The 18,806-nt window shown below is 50.8% G+C and overlaps 1 protein-coding gene across 4 annotated transcripts in view; it reads left to right on the forward strand.

The window, feature by feature from the left end:
* The window catches only part of MED15 (mediator complex subunit 15), a 67,309-nt gene that overhangs the window by 34,000 nt on the left and 14,503 nt on the right, over positions 1-18,806 (forward strand). For 3 of the 4 annotated variants that reach the window (XM_047696557.1, XM_047696558.1, XM_047696560.1), the window contains 6 exons: positions 3,160-3,211; positions 4,935-4,964; positions 6,568-6,780; positions 14,549-14,793; positions 15,882-16,208; positions 17,303-17,431. In XM_047696557.1, the coding sequence (XP_047552513.1) occupies positions 3,160-3,211; positions 4,935-4,964; positions 6,568-6,780; positions 14,549-14,793; positions 15,882-16,208; positions 17,303-17,431 (996 nt within the window). Of the gene's footprint in view, positions 1-2,502; positions 2,926-3,159; positions 3,212-4,934; positions 4,965-6,567; positions 6,781-14,548; positions 14,794-15,881; positions 16,209-17,302; positions 17,432-18,806 lie in introns of those variants that run through there. The other variant, XM_047696559.1, reaches the window with a different exon arrangement.

Below are 18,806 nucleotides of genomic sequence, written 5' to 3' on the forward strand. Positions count from 1 at the left end.
AATATCCAGTTTTCTGTTTTGTTTGCTTTTTTGTTTTTTAAAATGGTCACTGACAAGGGTTCTTTTCCCTCTGTGATTCTGATACCAACTTGATAGTTAGCTCATATATTTCAGTTTATTTTGAATTTTTAGGAATTGTTTTTTTTTTTCTTTTGGTTTAGTTCTATGTTTGATTTAAAAAAAAAATGTACGTGCTTCCAATGTGAAACCCATATAACAAGGTGTAAAATCTCATTTTCAGCCCCATCCCTGGTACCTCTGGGGGTAACTGTTTATCTCCGATTTTCCCTTCCAACTCTGTTTTGCAGATACAAGCGCATATATATATTCAGATTCCCCATGTCTTAGACAAAAGGTAGTGTACAGCGTGTAGTGTGTGGTGCCTGGAATCTTCTGTGGATCCTGTGTGTGTCCCTGCTCCTGCTACTCTCTCCACATCCATGTGGAGAGGCATCCTTCACTCTTGTTGGTGGGCCTTCATGCTAGTCTTGCACAGGTTAGGCAAGGGTTTAAACTATAAAGCTTTTCCCCACATGTTTGTCTTTTCATTTGCACCTGCCTCAGTAGGTGGTTGGAAGAATTGAATGCATTGATACATGTAAAGGTTTAGAGCTGTGCCCGGCACCGTGTCAAGTGCCAGAGTGTTGGCTGTTACTACCTTGGTCTGGTGACACCCATCCTCGGGTTGTAGCTGTGACACAGATTTTTGATGTTGAGTTGGGGAGATGGTCAAGACTGACTGAAGGTAAGGGACGGGGCAGTCCCAGAGAGGTGGGTTGCCTTGGAGCAAAAGAGGGTAGCAGACCCTGGGAATTCTTACATGGGGGCAGCTCAATCAGGACTTCTCAGGGGCCAGGGGAGTCAAGCAGCCCACTCTGGGGGACATGAGAGGGGCAGTCTCAAACTCTGGGGCCTTCCGAGGAGGAACACTGGTGCAGATCTGCAGCACTCAGCTCCCAATGGTTCCTGGGTGGCCTGGCCTCTGCAGGAATCTTGGGAGATTCATTTAACCTGTAAGAAAACCTCTTTGCGGCCTTGGGACTAACTGCTTCCTGTGCCCATGTCTCCTGTCGGTGGTCACATCCCTCCCTCCACCCCCTACCCTCAGGCCTCATCATGCTGTTCTGTTCTGATCCCTAGAGCTTCCACTCTCCCCATCAGGCAGCGGTTGGCCCCAGCTGGGAGCAAACCACGCTGACCCTCCAGGTCTGGGCTCAGGACTAGAGTGGGGCTCTGAGCACCCCATCCTGGTTCTGTAGTAAAGGCCTTGGGGACATGCTCCAAAGCTCCATTTTTACTGTATCTTGTGTCTGCATGAAAGTATCTGGTTGCTTTTCAACCTGTTTCCTCATTTTATCTTTTGTGGAAGTATAGAAAACTCTACAAATTATTTTAAGGTATCCCCAGTGTAACTGATGGCCTATGGCCTTAACAAGACAGCAGAAATTGACCTGCCAGTTCCCAATCCTCGTTCCCTTGTACTTGGCCACCTCATTTCCTGAATTTCCTTCAGGCCGCCCACTTTCCTTGCTCCTTGCTCATCACACCACTGTCCTTTAAGGACCAGCCTCAGCAGGTGACTCACAGGCTGGAGCCCCAACTCCAGGGAGCTTCCTTCACCCCAGCCCATTGTCTTTCCTATCAGAAATTGGGGGGGGGCAGTTGGATATTGGGAGTGTTGACATACCTGCTAAGTGTCCCTTTGCTCCAGCAGAGGCTCACTGTCCCTCTTCCTGTACCTACTCCCTTTGCATGTGCTTAGCATCCCGGCTTTGCCTTCCCCTCCTCTCATGTTTGGGTCTGCTGATTCCCCTGGCCAAAAGAGAGTGGTGGGGTGAAGTTTGGAGGTAGATGAGGAGTAATGAAGATTTACAAGGTGTGCTTATATATATATATATTTTTAAAGATTTTATTTATTTATTTGATAGACAGAGATCACAAGCAGGCAGAGAGGGAGGAGGAAGCAGGCTTCCTGCTAAGCAGAGAGCCCGATGTGGGGCTCGATCCCAGGACCCTGGGATCATGACCTGAGCTGAAGGAAGAGGCTTTAACCCACCGAGCCACCCAGGCGCCCCTGTGCTTATATTTTTGTATTCATCTGAGACCACTTTTCCCTGAAGGTGTCTCTTATGACAGTAGGTTTACTGTCTGTGCTTGGGCTCGCTGGCCTGTGTCCCCAGGGTAGTAACACTGCAGGTGGCGTGGCTCGGTCCTGGGTTGTGGGGGGTGTCGTCCCATCAGTCTCCTGCTGAGTAGACTCTCTCTCGGTGTTGCAGTGATTTAGGAAGGAGGGTTTTGAAAGCAGGGCAGAGAGCAAAGGCTTTGCCCATGCAGGGATGCCTTGCTGGAAGGATGGGCTTTTCAAGCGGGGGGAAGGATGGTGCAGCTTCTCTGAAACAAGATTTTAACTCACACATGCCTTCCTTCGTTGGCCACAGGACAGACTCACAGTGGTGATCTCCCCAAAATCCCTGGGAGCGGCTGTCCTTGGTTACAGAGAGGACAAGCAGTAGAAGGCAGGTCCTGCGGTGCAGTTCCAGAAACCCGGCAGCTGGAAGAAGAGGGCCCTCGCCAGTGGCTTTTACCTGCCACCCTTGAATGGCCCTGTGTCCTCTTCCTTGCCTGTGCAGTAAATTCAGATTCACGCAGATCTCGGAAAAGCTCAGCCAGGGGCGCACATCCAGATTTGCATGCAGGCACGTCAGCAATGAGAGAGCAACAGGCCGGGTATTAAAAGCGAAAGTACTTGGATACAAATAGTGCAAAGACAAAAGCGGCCCGCCCATGCCTACTGCTGATGTGCCTTGTGACCTCAGGCTGGCCCCTCGTCTCCTCTGTGAAAGGAGGGGTGCCTGAGCTGGCTGGAGGCCCTCTTGGTTGAACGTTTTCCCCAGGCTGGAAGGAGCAGCAATTTGACGCTTCTCGGTATCCCTCTTGGCTTTTTGTTTCTTTGTGCTTTTTGTTGGCCTGCTGTAGCTGAGCACTGACTGCTCATCTCTGAGAGATGGATTCCAGAGGAGGCCGAGCCAGGCTGGCCGGCAGCCTTTCAGGAAGAACCCTGTGTTTGGTGACACTGCCGTGCAGAGGGGGATAGGAAGGGGCATCGCAGGGCTTCACTTCTTCATCTGGGATTAAATTGCTTCCTGTTTTTACTTTTAGGATGAATACCTTTCTCTCGTGGCCAGGCTCATTATCCATTTTCGAGACATTCGTAAGTAAAAATTTACATTTCTGGGTCGTTTTGATGGCCAGGAGGGGCTGGCCCTTTCTTCGGACAGTGGGGGCTTTCTTGGCCACAATGCCTGTGGCAGAATATCTGTGTAAAAAGCTCCTGCTTTCTGGGAAGTTCAGCATTGCTTTGCATTTGATTCTATTTCCCATCCACTCAGAGCCTCAACCTCAAAAATGCTGATTTTGGCAAAATTGAAATGCTACCCTCCAAGTGGTCTGGACTGCTATTTTTGCTTGTCCGTGAACATCTCCTTTTTCAAAAGACTGTTGCTTTTGTTTCTAGGCAGTCTTAAATAAGCCAGGTTTACCCTGGAAAATAAACTTCCTTCCCTAGTTGTTGGTTTTATTGACCCGTGGGTCTGACCTGTCAGCCTGAAACTTCCTGAGTCTTGCCTCGGGCTCCATGCCCTGCAGAGGGTCCCCTGGCGCCTGCTGCATTCCCCACCCTCTGATTCACAGGGTCCTACTGGCATCGCTGGGGTGCTGTGAGCCCAGCCTGGCAGCAGCAGTGGCTCTTGAGAAGTACATGTCCTTGCAGACTGGGCTCAGGGGTCTTGGTGGTCTTTTGTGTGTTATACGTAAGCATGGAGATCTCGGAGTATTCCTGGATGGGCGGTCACAGTCTCTAAGGGAAACCAGGTTGACGGGGCCCGTTGAGGTTTCAGCCAACAGCGCCTCCTGCCTGCCTGCCTGCAGTTCTGCGACTGCAGGGGGCGCCCTGTGGACATGGCCTGTCTGTGGAATATGCACTTGGCATGTCCAATGGTTTCCACCCATGCTTGTAGAGGTGGCAACAGCTTTAGTCAGTAATTTCAGAATAAGAGGTGATGTTGCAAATCCCAGAGTCCCTGTGTGACCCATAGGTTTTGCTTCTTCCCATACTAGCTTTTTATGAGAATGGCCAGCCAGGTGAACTTCGCTTGATTCTACTTTCTTTGGCGTGTTTGGGAAGGTCCTATAGTGTTTAGAACAAATTATTGGAACTGGAAGCCTGGGGAATGAGCAGCCTGGATGAGACGCTTTGGCTGGTCCTGGCAAGGGGCTCTGCTTGTTGGGGCTGGGCTGTCCTGGTCTGTTTGGGAGGCGGCCCTGGCATAGTAGCACACAGCCCTGGGGGGCCAGGAATGTCCCCTGCCCACTCACCAGCTACAGCTCATCGCCAGTCCGGGGAGGGAGGCCCTGTTGCAGTGCTTGCCCCCCAGGTGGCTAGGGGCAGCTGTAGCTTTGGCTCCTGGCCAGCCTTGGACCGACTCACTTTCCTCATGGAGAAAGTAGGGATGCTGCCTCATCAGGGCAGGCTCAGAAAGGTGTCGTGGAAGTCTCGACACCATTCTGGACCCATCGTGGATCCCTGTAGCTCTTGTGTTTGTTGCTCAGGGCCCCACTGAGACCCTGCAGCCAGGAAGGAAGGAGAGCCAGAGTAGGCTTACAGCAGGCTTCTGCCTGGGGGGCAGTTTTCCAGGGGTCTGGGTTGACCTTGGGTGGTTCTGTACCCTCTTCCCTCATACCCCCTTGAGTGTCAGCTCTGCCAGGAGTGGACACGCATGCGTGCACGCAAACACACTCAAGATACCTTTTACCTTGTGTTTAGTTTTGGCAAATGACCTCTAGGCAAATGCCTACAAAGCTGACTTACCCAGGAAATATGTGGTTATGTAAAACTTTGTTTACTCTGTGTTTTGTTTTTGCTTTCTTAAATACAGATAACAAAAAATCTCAAGCTTCGGTCAGTGGTAAGAGTTTTTCCTGTTTGAATTAAAATTGTATCCCAACCTTGGGCTTGGGGTGGCAAGAATGCGATTATGGATGCTGCATGTGCCTGGGTTAAGCTGTTTTTAGAGGAGAAAGTGCACACAAAGAAGAGCTCTGGCTGGCCGTGAGAACTGCGAGCCACGCCCAACCCTGCAAGCTTCCTCTTCCTGGCCTGCTGCAGTCAGAGAAGACCTCTCCGTCCCATGTCACTCAAATACTGTTTTTGTCTGGCAAAAAGATGATTTTAAAAATTCCCACAATTATGGAGATGTTATCCAAAATTTTGAGCTCCCTGGAGGAGAATTATCATGGTCTGTTTACTATAATAATCTGTAGTAGTATTTTTTTAGAGAGTAGCTGTGAGATCACTTCCTCAAGTTACAAAGTTTCTTTTTAAGTTAAGAATTACTTTTTTTTTTTTTTTTTTTTTTTTTTTTTTTTTTTTTTAACTTCAAGACTATCACACGGGAACTGTGTTGATTCAGCCCTGGTCTTGCTGATCAGGCTGCCAGCGAAGGGGTTTTGTGAATCCACAATGGCCAGCTGAGCTCTGATCTGTCAGGAAGGGAGCCAGCCTGGCATGCTGTGTGTCTTACCGCAGGCAGCCCAGCTGTAAATGCCGGGTGCCCAGGCTGGCCTCAGCCGAGCTGGCAGCCCTTGTCTGTGTGGACCCGCATGTCTTTGCGGGGCTCTCCCGGGCATGTGCAGGGATTGTCGGCCAGCCAGGGCTGGGTGGGATAAAGAGCACATGACCAGGAAAATGTCTGGGTTCTTGGCCTTGAAGTGTAGGTTCCTTTGGCACCTGGTTGTGCACAGGGCACACTGGCTGGGCCATACCTTTTTGTAGGAAGCATTTGCCATGAGTTGACATTGTTTTGTCAAGAGTCTTGGGCTCCTTGTTCCAGGTCATGGCATCACTCGGTGAGTGGAGTCCACTGCTTCCTGGCAAGCATCACTGTGCCTTATCTCGTGGCACTCTGTGGACCCTTCCCCCATCCCTCCTGCACACCTTAGCTTGTTTCAGTGTGGTGTCCTGAGAACTCCTTAATGGGAGTCCTGCACAGACTTAGCAGACGTGGGTGGCTGGGGTGCAAGGAGGCTTATAACTTCCCTGAGAGAACATCTGTCTGTGCCCCTTCAGTTCTCTGGCCCACAGGGTTTTTCTTACCACGAAGAGGGACCTGCTGTCCTTTGTTGTCCCTGGGGTTACCAGCTGTGTCTCCCCCAGCAGGAGGGGTGTACAGTCAGGATGGGTGGGGGCTGTTACATGCCTTCAAGGGCTTGTTCGTCCCTCAGCATTAGGACCTGGCACAGGCCAGGCTATGGTTTGAGATGCGTTCCCTGCCCAGGAGGGCTCACAATCCAGGAGCAAAGATATTCATGTTGGCATTTGGGCTCCTGGGGTGTGATGGGCAACTGTGGGCCCAGAGGCTCCTGGGACAACGGCCTTTTACCACTCGGGGCTTTGAGGGAGTCATGCCTGGAGGTGGGGGGAAATGTGTGCTCTGTGAGGCCTCATAGTCTGCGGAGCATTATGGTTCAGCAGGCACTCGGCTGAGATGCTGTGCCCTTGTGTTCCCACAGACCCTATGAATGCGCTGCAGAGCCTGACTGGTGGGCCCGCTGCAGGAGCAGCTGGAATCGGCATGCCTTCGCGGGGCCCAGGACAGTCACTGGGCGGGATGGGTGGCCTTGGCACCATGGGGCAGCCGATGCCCCTCTCAGGGCAGCCGCCCCCTGGCCCCTCAGGGATGGCCCCCCACGGCATGGCTGTTGTGTCTACAGCAGCGCCACAGAGTGAGTACTGTGCTTTGCATAGAGCCTGCCGGTTTGTTTGCAGGTGATGTGCATTTTATTCCTTTGCTTAGGATGGTATTGGGACAAGCTTGAAGAAACTCCCAGGTAGCTCTTTTTATCTTTGCTGTGTATGGAGAGAAAAAGTTCCAAACCTTCTTCAGGCTGTCAGAGGATTAAATGACATCGAGGCCCTCCTCCTACCCCTGAGCAGGAGTGGAGGCCTCAGAGGAGGTTGGAGTAGTCTGGGATTCCATCCAAGGGGCTGTGTTTTGCAGCTGAAATAGTCACAGTCATGTCTCAGGCTGTTGTCACCCACAAAGCAGTGCTGTCAGCACCCCACAGCACCCAGAAGGCCCCCGTCTCAGGAGCCATTCCTTCCAGTGCTGCCCTTGCCCATTAGCCAGGCTTCCCTTCCCTGAAGGCGGTGCCATGCCCTCCTTGTGCTGCTTTGCAGGACCCAGTGCCTTGGCCCCTCCATCCAGCTACCCCAGCTGGGAGTGAGTTATGTGGCGCAGGTCTCCCCTCCCTCTTCATTCCGGGGCCTGTCTTATTGGCTCTTTGATTTTCATAAACTGCCATTCAGTGCTCGGATTGTACTTCAGTACTGCGAAGTGCTTTGGTACTTTTCTCCCCTTTGTATTTATTTTTATGTATGTATTTTTTGAAATAGTTTAAGAGTCACAGGAAGTTGCAGAACGGCATAGAGAGTGCCCATGTGCCCTTTGCCCAACTTCCCCAACACTAACCTCTTAGTAATGCATTGCCACAACTGAGAAATGAACGTTGCGATGATGCTGCTAACTCAGGTGGCCTTTTTTCAGATGTTGCCAGTTTTTACATGCTTTCTTGCGTGCGAGCTGATGTGCGTAGAGTTCCGTGAGATTTTATCACGTGTGGCATCACCACCACAGTCAGCGTGCAAGCTGTTCCATCCCTGGTAGCAAGCTATTGTGTTCTCTCTTAATAATCCCACCCTCCCTCCAACCTCGAGCCCTGGCAACTGCTGATCTATTCCCTGTCGCTCTAATTATGTGACTTCACAATGGAATTGTTTTATCAATGGAATCACATGATGTTTGACATTTTGAGACTGGCTTTTTTTCACTCAGTGTAATGCCTTTGAGATTTTCCAAGTTGCATCAGTAAATCATTCCCTGTTCGTTGCTGAATTGTATTCCATGGATGGGGGTATACCACAGTCTCCTTATCCATTCACCCTTGAAGGACATTGGGTTGTTTCCAGCTTTGAGCTGTTACAAATAAAGGTGCTGTGGCCATGATTCACATACAGGTTGTGACGTTCCGATGTATTTTTCTGACGCATCGCTCATAGTAACCCTCCAAAGAGGGCAGTGTCATTGTGTCTGCTTTGCCCGCTAGAGCTTGGTGGGGAGCCCAGGCTGCCTGACCTGAACACCCCCGTTCTTTGTTGGCGTTCCCGGTGGGAGCGTCACTTTGCTCTTCACAGAAGTCATGTGCGATCTCATTCCCATCCACTCCTACACTGGAAGCCTCCCTTCTTGGATCATCATTCTCTTCTCCTTACTGACATCTTGCCATCTGACGCTCATCTCTTCGCTTGAGTGTTCATCTCTAGCTCTCGTGTCCCCTCTTCTCTAGTATCGTACCCGACACACAGGCGGGGGTGGCTCGTGGAAGGGTGCCCAGGAGAAGTACCGGTTCTGGCTCTTCTTTTATGTTATGCTCTGGTTGAACTTTCTTTTTTTATCACAGACAGATTTTATAATAAAAAATAGTTTTAAAGTGTATGAGTTTAGAATGCTACTGTTATTTGCCTTGTGGTCTCCCTCCAAAGACTGCGTCAGTGCCATGGCAGAGCTTGGGCATCCTGCCCACACGCTCCCCAATCTAATCTTGGCCCACATCCTGTTTTCAGCTTCTGAGGGACCTGGTCTTCTGTGTAGGTGGGTGTGGGTTCTCTACTTCCATGTCCCACTGCTGCCTTTCACAGTCGCTCCCTCTCTGCCTTGGACCTCTTGCCTGCCCGAAATAGGGGTTCATGGCCCTACGGGCATTTGTTACTCCCTTCTGTCAGTTTCTCCATATGCCACTGTGTGATTGAAAAAGCGTCAGGGGAGGGCCTGGGTCTGAGGTTTTGCTGAGATTCTCAAAGGATAGTCCAGGGCACGCTGTGATAGTCTTCGGGTGTCCTGGATCAGTCATGGAAACAAACCACTGCTGTAGGTGAGGCTGTGGGCTTGGCTACAGCATTAGAAGGGAGACTTACTTGTCACTCTACATTTCTGTTCCTCAGTGACTTTTACATCATGTGCCTGTAAAACCAACTTTGAAAATAAAGCCTGTTTCTGGCTGTTTGACAGACTGGATGCTGAGCAACCATCCTCCTTCTAGACACTTAGATCCTAACTGCATTTTGGCTTGTTGGGCCAGCAGAGGGTGGGGGGTTTGCCTGCTGTGCATTGGCCTGCTGCAAGATTGGGGGAAAAGTAAGTCTGGCACTCCTCTCTGTAGCGGGATTGGTGCTGGGGCCTTTGGCATCGCTAGCTCCCCCAGAAGCAAGGGCACATTGGAGGACAGTGCCCCCAGTTTAGGCCTGTGGGCATTACAGATTAAAATCAAGCAGTGAGCACACAATCAAAGACCAGGAGGCCTGAAAGAAAGCAGAGGCATCATGAGGAGGAATGGAAACAATAAACAGATGTGGAGATGCCCAGAGACCATACACATCACCATTGTTAGGTATGGGTTTGGCCCGATTAAATAAATAAAGGACGGACTTCCAAATGAACAGGCACTGTGATGCCTGGTGGGGTGACCAAGGAGCTTTGAGAAGGAACCAGGTAGAGCTTGTAGAAAGGAGAAATAAAACTTATTGAAACTAGAAAGTGGAGATTAATGAACAACAGATGAGATACAACTGAAGTAAGAATTTATGAAATGGAGGTAACATTGGAAGAAATTATCTGAAATGGAGCCCAGAGAAGGGGACATGGAAAAATAGGAGGGTAAGAAATGCAGAGGATAAGGTGCATCTGGCTGGCTCAGGTCATGATCTCAGGGTCAAAAAGTCGAGCCCCATTCTCAGCAACCCCCCCCCCACACCGCAAAAGAAATGCAGAGGATAAAATCAGGTTCTAGCGACTAATAGAAGGACCAAATGGAGAAGACAGAAGCACACCAGCATGTGAGGAGATGGTGGCTGGAATAGGGCCATGGGCCTGTGCAGGATAAATAAGGCATGCATGCCTTAACCTGTTTTGGGGAAACCACTGAACACCAAAGGCCAGAGGAATAGCTTAGAAATGGCCAGTTGCTAGAAAGGAGCAAGAAGTAGACTCAGTGGACTTGGTGATGGTGTCAAGAAGAGAGCAAGAGGTTGTTAGAGCCCTGGGGATAGAGCTGCCAACCACAGTTGTGTGCCAGCAAAACTCCAAAGGACTAGGGAAGCAGACATTTTTGATGAACAAAGCCCAAGAGACGTTAACTCTAAGGTTTTTTATTTGCTCACCATTTCCTCTTCCCTCTCAGACCGTCCTTCCTGTGATGCCAGGTGTAAAATGGGAGAAGAAATGTTTTTTGTGTAAGGTAGCAAGCGTGTGTGAATCTAAACCAGCGATTCTCACCTGTTTTGTATGCTGGGAGATATTTGTCAATGTTCGGAGACATTTTGGATGTCACAGCTGTGGGGGTGCTCCTGGCATCTAAAGTCGAGGCCAGAGATGCTCCTGAACCTCTTAAGTGCACAGGACAGCCTCCTACAGCACGGAATTGTCTAGCCCAAATTGTTGGTTGGCACAGGGTTGAGACTCCTTGGTGGTTTCTAAACAAAAATTACCTCTATGAGATAATAGTGCTCCCAGCTAACTACACGGATGTGCTGCATCCCAGGCGCTATTTTGAGTGCTTTATCTGTAACAGGTTTCTAATTCTTAGTGTGTGTAGGTACGTAAATTATCATCTCTTTTTCCACAGCTGAGGAGACTGAGGCGCAGATCACTGACAGAGTTGGGATTTGAATGCAGGCGGTCTGGGCCAGAGGCTGTATCCCAGCCATTATTTTGTGCTGCTGCACAAAATTTTTAAAAATTATTTATTTTTATTATTTTAAAAATTTTCTTTCTTTTTTTTTTAAAGATTTTATTTATTTATTTCACAGATAGAGATCACAAGTCAGACAGAGATCACAAGTAGGCAGAGAGGCAGGCAGAGAGAGAGTGGGAAGCAGGCCCCCCGCTGAGCAGAGAGCCCGATGTGGGGCTCGATCCCAGGACCCTGGGATCATGACCTGAGCTGAAGGCAGAGGCTTTAACCCACTGAGCCACCCAGGCGCCCCACATTTTTCTTACTTTTTAAAAGATTTTATTTATTTATTTGACAGAGAGAGAGAGCACAAGCAGGGGGAGAGGCAGAGGGAGAGGCAGGCTTCCAGAGCAGGGAGCCTGATGTGGGACTCAATCCCCAGACCCTGGGATTGTGACCTGAGCCGAAGGCAGACGGCCAACCGACTGAGCCACGCAATCACCCCAATTTATTTTTTTTTAATATTTTATTTATTTGAGGAGAAAGAGCATAAGTGGGGGCAGAGACAGGGAGGGAAAAGCAGGCTCCCCACTAAGAGCAGGGAGCCCGATGCAGAGCTCGATCCCAGGACCTTGAGATCATGCATGACCTGAGCTGAAGGCAGACACTTAACAGACTGGGCCACCCAGGTGCCCCACTGTTTTGCCTCTTAATGTATGTGTGCTTGGGGGTGTAAGAAGATAAAAGGGACCAAACTAAGTGGAAGTCAGGAAGTGTATCCAAGGTTGGACACCAGGTATATCGTGTGCATGTGGAACCTACTTTAAAAAACAGTGTTCTTGTATTTGGGATTTTAAGATTAAGATTTTAAGGTTCTTGTATTTGGGAAAGATGTTAAAATATGGGTATATTTTATACTTTGGTAAGTTAAATATGCATGATGGAATTGAAAAAGTAATTGTTTTTAGAAAAGGAAAAAGTAACTGCCAAAGCAATAGAAATAGTTTATAAATCCTAAACGAATAGGAAAAAATGGAGTAAGAAAAAATTAAAAATCCAAATAACATGCAAAATTCAGCTCAACCATTCAACAAAAATATAATCCAGAGGGCACCCAGCTAGTTGTTGGTGGAGTGTGTAACTCTTAATCTCAAGGTTGTGGGTTTGAGCTCTGTGTTGGCAGTACAGATTACTTAAAAACAAAATCTCTAAATATATATACATATATATATTTAGTCCGAAAAGGAGGAAAAAATTTGTCAGTTATACCTCAGTAAAGCTGGAAAACAAAAAAATGGAGGGAAAGAAGCTTAGAAAAGGGAAGACATACAAGCTAAGTTGAGAAATACCAGCAATCGCAGTATATGTGAGTGGACAGAATCTTCCTAATACAGGATAGGAAGCGTGAGATTGGGTATAAATGAAAGACAACAGTACCGCTGTATTATCTTTAGAAGAAACCCTCCTAGAATATAAGATACGGAAAGATTTTAAGATGGAAGGTGTATTGGGCAGCTCCTTCTCTCAGTTATAGTTAAGCAGACAGCATGCATTTAGCAAAAATTGGAACAGCATCGTCATCTAGGCATGTGGATGGAACAGATATACTTGCAAGAGTAAACCACAAAGCAAGTCTCAATGCTCTGAGTAGCTCTGCGATACACACAGCATATTCTCTCTGTCAAAAAGAAGTCTGGGGGGCGCCTGGGCGGCTCAGTGGTGAGGCGTCTGCCTTTGGCTCGGGTCGTGATTCCAAGGTCCTGGGATCGAGCCCTGCATCAGGCTGCATGCTCAGTGGGAGTCCTGCTTCTCCCTCTCTCACTCCCCCTGCATGTGTTCCCTCTCTCGCTGTACCTCTCTCTGTCAAATAAATAAAATCTTTTTTGAAAAAAAGTCTGTAAGGAAGAGATAAATTTAAAAATTCATACACCAGCAGAATGGCCAAAATAACACTCCCAAATGCTGGCAAGCATGAGAAGAAACTGGATCGATCACTCATACATTGCTGGTTGGAATGTAAAATGGTTCAACTTCTTTAAAAATTAAACATACACCTCTGTAGTCGTGCCCTTGGGCGTCTATCCCAGAGGCATGAAAACTTACATTCCCACAAAAACCTGTACGTGAATGTTCGTGGCAGCCTTATGATAGCCCGAATCTGCGATCACTTAAATATCCTTTATGGCATGAATGGTTGAACAGAGATACCCATACCATGGAATACAACTTGGCAGTGAAAAGGAAAGAAGAGCTACTGATACTCATTAATTCCTGGATAATCTTCAGGGAATCGTGCTAAATGAAAAAGCTGGTCATCTTCTAGAGCTGCCACTTACATAATATTTTTGAAGTGACAAAAATGTTAGAGGACACCTTAGTGGTTGCCTAGGGTGCCCAAGGGGGTAACACTGGGTGATGCTGGGGGATCCCTGTGGTGTTGGAACTGTTCACTCTCTTGACTCCTATATGGCTGAATCTGCCCAGGTGAGGAAACTATAGAGCTTCATATACACACCCACACAAATGAGCATACATTTTGATTGTGTCGTGATGTTACAATTTTGTAAAATGGTACTGTCGGGGAAACTGGATGAAATGTACAAAGGATCTCTCTGGATTAGTTATTTTATTTTGTTTTTTATTTAAAGATTTTTATTTATTTATTTGACAGACAGCGATCACAAGTAGGCAGAGAGAGGCAGGCAGAGAGAGGAAGGGAAGCAGGCTCCCTGCTGAGCAGAGAGGCTGATGCGGGGCTTGATCCCAAGACCCGGAGATCATGACCTGAGCCAAAGGCAGAGGCTTTAACCCACTAAGCCACCCAGGCACCCCTATTTCTTTATTTTAAATAACAAATTTATTGAACTATAATTCACATTCTTGTGGCTCACACATTTAAAGTGCAACATTCAGTGATTTTTTTCTTAAAGATTTTATTTATTTGAGAGAGAGCAAGTATGCAAGCACACAAGCTGGGGGAGCGGCAGGCAGAGGAGAAGGAGAAGCAGGCTCCTCCCGGAGTAGGGAACCCCACGGGGGCTCAATCCCAGTGCCCTGGGATCATGATCTGAGCCAGAGGCAGACTCTTAACTGAGCCACCCAGGCGCCCCAAATTGTGATTTTTAAGCATATTCACAGAGTTGTGCAAGATTTAAACACCACAATCAATTTTAGAACATTTTCATCACCCCAAAAGAAACTGCACCACAGAAAATCTTGTAAATGTTTGTTCATATCAGCATGATGCATAACCACCAAATGGTGGAAACAGTCCAGATCTCCATCAACTGATGGGTGGATAAACGAAATGTATCCATATTGTGGAATACTATTAGGCAATAAAGAGAAATTAAACTCCCGTGCAACCCTGGTGGACCTTGTAAATATTTTGTGCAACCCTGGTGAACTTTGTAAATATTACTCTCAACAAAGGAAGCGAGTCACAAAGACCACACACATACTGTGAGATTCCATTGATAAGAAATGTCCAGAGCTGGCAACTCCATAGAGACAGAAAGTAGCTCAGTGGTTGCCAGACACTGGGTCTCTTGGCCGTTTGAAAGGCTTAGTTGGCCCTTTTCTCTCCTGTCGTCGGAGTGAAATTCAGAATAATAAGGCCCATAATCAACGCAGACGCTGCCCCCGGCGCCTCGGGCGGTCTCTCCGTAGCAGAGCATCGGGCTCGGGCGCCTATGGGGGCCCCCCCGGGCGGTGTGCCCGCCCTCCCCAGGCACGCGCCCCGCCTGACTCGCCGCTCTACCTCCAGCCCAGCTGCAGCTCCAGCAGGTGGCGCTGCAGCAGCAGCAGCAGCAGTTCCAGCAGCAGCAGGTGGCGCTGCAGCAGCAGCAGCAACAGCAGCAGCAGCAGCAGCAGCAGCAGCAGTTCCAGGCCCAGCAGAATGCCATGCAGCAGCAGTTCCAGGCCGTGGTGCAGCAGCAGCAGCAGCAGCTCCAGCAGCAGCAGCAGCAGCAGCAACACCTGATTAAATTGCATCATCAAAACCAGCAGCAGGTACTAGGTGCCCGGGGCTCCGGTGCTCAGCCTCCCTCCCCCTCCATCCCCCACCTTGTGGTCCTGGAGCCCTGGACACGCACCAGCCACAGCGCTGGGTGCAGGGGCCTGGAGGCGACCACAGCTCCTCCTGACGCTCAGCACCCGGGCTTCCTCTGCTGGGGGCTTCCCGCGGAGCCAGGGGTGAGGAGGAGAGAGAGGCCTCAACTTGTCAGGAGGGCGCTGGGATGGCACAAGGAGGGCTTCTCTGTCAGGCCTGGTGTCTGGCCGCGGGCCTACTGTGTGCCGGGGTGGGGGGCACTGGATCCTTGGAGGCTTCTGGGTGCCAGTGGTTCCTATAGGAGTTAACCGAAGCAAGAAGTGAGAAGAGCACCCCAAGGTGCAGGAATGCCTGAGCCGTCCTATGAGCATGTTCCCGTTGAGTACTCGCATGCCTCCTGTTTTGTCTCTGAGTGTTTTGGTGTCTGGACACAGCTCGAACCAGACCTCATCTCTCCCACGTGTCATGTTAGAAGCTCTGCTTATTAGAAACTGTTTTCTTCCTCCCGTGGTTGGCAGGCAGCATCTAGCTGTATTAAGCATCCATTGTCAGGTCTGCTCTTGGTTGAGGGAGGGAAGACCTGAGGGGAGCCCTCCCCTTGCCCACCATCCCCTGCCTTGGCTTACTGCCTCTGTTTCCCAGCAGCCACCCTCCTGGGTCTCAGAGGCCCCCTCCCCTAGAGCTGATTGTGGTCTTCAGTCCCACTGTTCTCATCATCCTAGAAAGCAGACATTGGCTGTCTTCCCAAGGCTCATACTGTTGCCCACTCTAGTGACCAGACAGGCATCCCTGGGGAGGCCTCCGAGGTCTGCAGCCACCCAAGCATTTACCCCAGCTTCCATGGATTTACGTAACTAAAACCCTCTGGATCCTTCCCTCGCACCTCCATTCTCTCAGACTCAGGTGCGGCCAGTGGCCAGGGCGTGGGCACACTCTCAGTGTGTTCCCGGAGTCCAGTGAGGGCAGCCCAGGCAGGCTTCCCCGGCCGAGGCTGACACAGAGCCCAGAGGCTGGTGGGGTGACCAAGTCCGGCTCCTTCTGCCCATAGATACAGCAGCAGCAGCAGCTACAGCGGATGGCACAGCTGCAGCTGCAGCAGCAGCAGCAGCAGCAACAGCAAGCTTTGCAGGCCCAGCCACCGCTCCAGCAGCCACCGATGCAGCAGCCCCAGCCTCCACCCTCCCAGGCCCTGCCCCAGCAGCTGCAGCCCATGCACCACCCGCAGCACCACCAGCCGCCACCACAGCCCCAGCAGCCACCCGTTGCTCCGAACCAGCCATCGCAGCTCCCGCCGCAATCACAGACCCAGCCTCTGGTGTCCCAGGCTCCGGCCCTCCCTGGACAGATGCTGTATGCCCAGCCACAGCTGAAACTCGTGAGTACCGTGGCTCGTGGTGGGCTGCAGCCCTTCTCCTGGTGCGGCATGTGGCTGGCAGCTCTTTCTGGGGCTCCGTGGCTAGAGCCAGCATGACCTCTTCAAGCACTGGGCCATAGGAGACTCTTCCCCATGCCAGCCTCAGCAGCCAGCTTGGTAAGGGAGTGCGTTCCAGGAGCTGCTGGACCCTGCACGGAGGCACCCCTGCTGCTGGGCAGCCGTGTTCTTCCAGGCAGTCTGTCTAGTGTTGGCAGCAGCCATGCACGGCCTTTTAAGACTTGGTGAACAGGTGGACAGCAGTACCCGTGTTCTTGCTGTGAGGGAGGGTATGTGGCCTCGGTGAGCGTCACAGCGGTTTGCTAAAGAAGAATTACATTATGAGCAACGATCCCTGTCATTAGCGCATTTTTGAGGAAACGTGTTGTTAGAAAATAGTGTTATTGTCAGTCTTGTTATATATCTCTGTGCAAAAGCAAATGCAGTCAGTGACATTTATACAGAGGACACAATATTGGCATCAAATTGGGGAACTGTTTTTTCAGCTCATTTCCTTGGTTTTCGTGGACTTCACTGGTTTTGATTTATTGAGTGGAGTGAGAATGGGCCATGCTTTGAACTGAGTGGTGGGCAGATGGGAGACCCAGAGGGCCAGGCTGGAAGGCTGGGAAGGGTTGTAAGGAGCAAAGTATGGTCACACATGTCACCTGGGGACCAGCCCTGGTTTCATTTGAGAATTAGGGGTTTTAAGTGGGGCTCTCACAGACCATCCACATGGTTGGCCCAGAGGTCGAGTAGGCTGGGCTTTGCACTTGGCCTTGAGAGCCATCACTTTGCTTGCAGCAGTAGATGGTAGTGGTGGTGGCTGTATGGTGACACCCCAGTGGGAGGGTCACGCTGCTCATCATAGTCAGGGGAGGTGGCACCTGGCTCAGAGCCAGGCTGGATTGGCACATTTCTAATGAGATAGGGGTAAGGCCAGCAGGGTGACATCAGAGCCAGCGTAATCAGGATGACCCTGTCCCTTCTCAGAAGCTTCGAGATTCAGAGCTCCCACAGAGGTAGTATCCAGATCGTATTCTCCCTTCCTCCCTCAGGTGCGAACTCCTATGGTGGTGCAGCAGCCGCAGGTGCAGCCCCAGGTGCAGCAGGTGCAGCCCCAGGTGCAGCAGCAGACAGCGGTACCGACAGCGCAGGCCTCCCAGATCGTGGGCTCTGGAGTGCAGGTGAGGGCCTTTGCAGCCAAGGGCTTCCGTAGTTGCTGGCAGGTGCCTGTCCATCTGTACGTGGAGCTGGATGTCAGGTACGCTCCCGTGAGGGGCCTGGTTGCATCAGGGGAGGTCTGAGAGCCAGTGTCCTCAAGGTGGCCAGCCTGGTACTATCCGAGCCCCGCCACCTCTCTTCAGATACCGTCCAGCTTTCCCCCTTCCCTCCTTCTCTGAGAACATGTGTTGGAGAGGATAGCGCTGTGGTCTCAGCCTCGCCTCAGCTCGGTGTGCAGGGCTGGCAGTTGGTGTACGGTGGCGCTCTGGAAACGGAAGAGCGCCCCCAAGGATGGTACCCGGCGCCGGTGGATGGCACAGGCTTGTGCTGCAGCTCCTCGCCCAGTTGGCTGCCAGAGCTGGCCCCCTGTGCTGAGAGGCATAGCTGAGCCCCTCCGTGCTCACCCTCTGTGTATTGGATGTCAAGGGGGCAGAGTAGGCCTTGCCCGGCCTTCCCTAGCAGAGGCCAGATTCTTGTTGGTGTTTAGGGTTGCAGATCGGGCCTCGTGATTTTTCCACAGACCCCGCCCCCCACAACCTCCTCCTGCTGGTGCCAAGGAGGGGAGACGTCTAGTCTGGGATCTTGGTTCTTTCTGTCTCCACCTGGCAGTGGGAACACTGGCTCAGGAGAGAGTGTTGGCTTTAGACAGAACAGACCTGCTAGGTGCAGTGCCACATATCAGGTTCTGCCCCAAGCTGGGCTGTCCCCAGCATGCTGCTGTGCCCCTGCCCTGCGCACTACCTCCGGGTCAGCCCAGCTCCGTGGCCGGTAACAGCACATGTTGAACGCTTCTGGGATACTGTGTGTTCTCTTAGTGTCTGATGACATCTCATGATGGAGGTGGCTCAAAATTGGTCCTGTCTGGTCCTGGCCACGTTGATCCAGTCCATGGGAAGCTGCTGGCAGAGGGACCTGACGTGTTTGCATGTAGCTAAGCCCTAATTTAGCAGATGTGGTCTGTGCACTCAGGACCCCGCACTGAGCCCGTGTTTAGGGCTGTTCTTCCTGGCGGTTACCCTGCTCTGCTTCTGCTGGAGGACCCAGCCCAGCCAGCATGAGAGCTTGACTGCGGGCTCAGTCACCTCTAGAGTAACCTTGATGTGTAACCTTCCCCACTCAGTGGAGTTCTGCTAAGGCAGAACTAAGGTGGGCCCCGGATTCTTTTTTTTCGGCGGGGACACTGGGAAGATGGTGGGACTCTGATAGCTGGGGAGGATGTGGGGGTCATTACTTGAATGTTTGTGGGAGGATTCGCTTTTATGAGGCATGTGCCTTGAGGTTTTTCAGGAGTGATGTCCACCTCTCTCAGGTGTCACAGATCAGCCTTAGGGAGCGGGC

This window comes from Lutra lutra, chromosome 12 (assembly GCF_902655055.1).
Source record: "Lutra lutra chromosome 12, mLutLut1.2, whole genome shotgun sequence".
In the NCBI taxonomy this organism is placed as follows: Eukaryota; Metazoa; Chordata; class Mammalia; order Carnivora; family Mustelidae; genus Lutra; species Lutra lutra.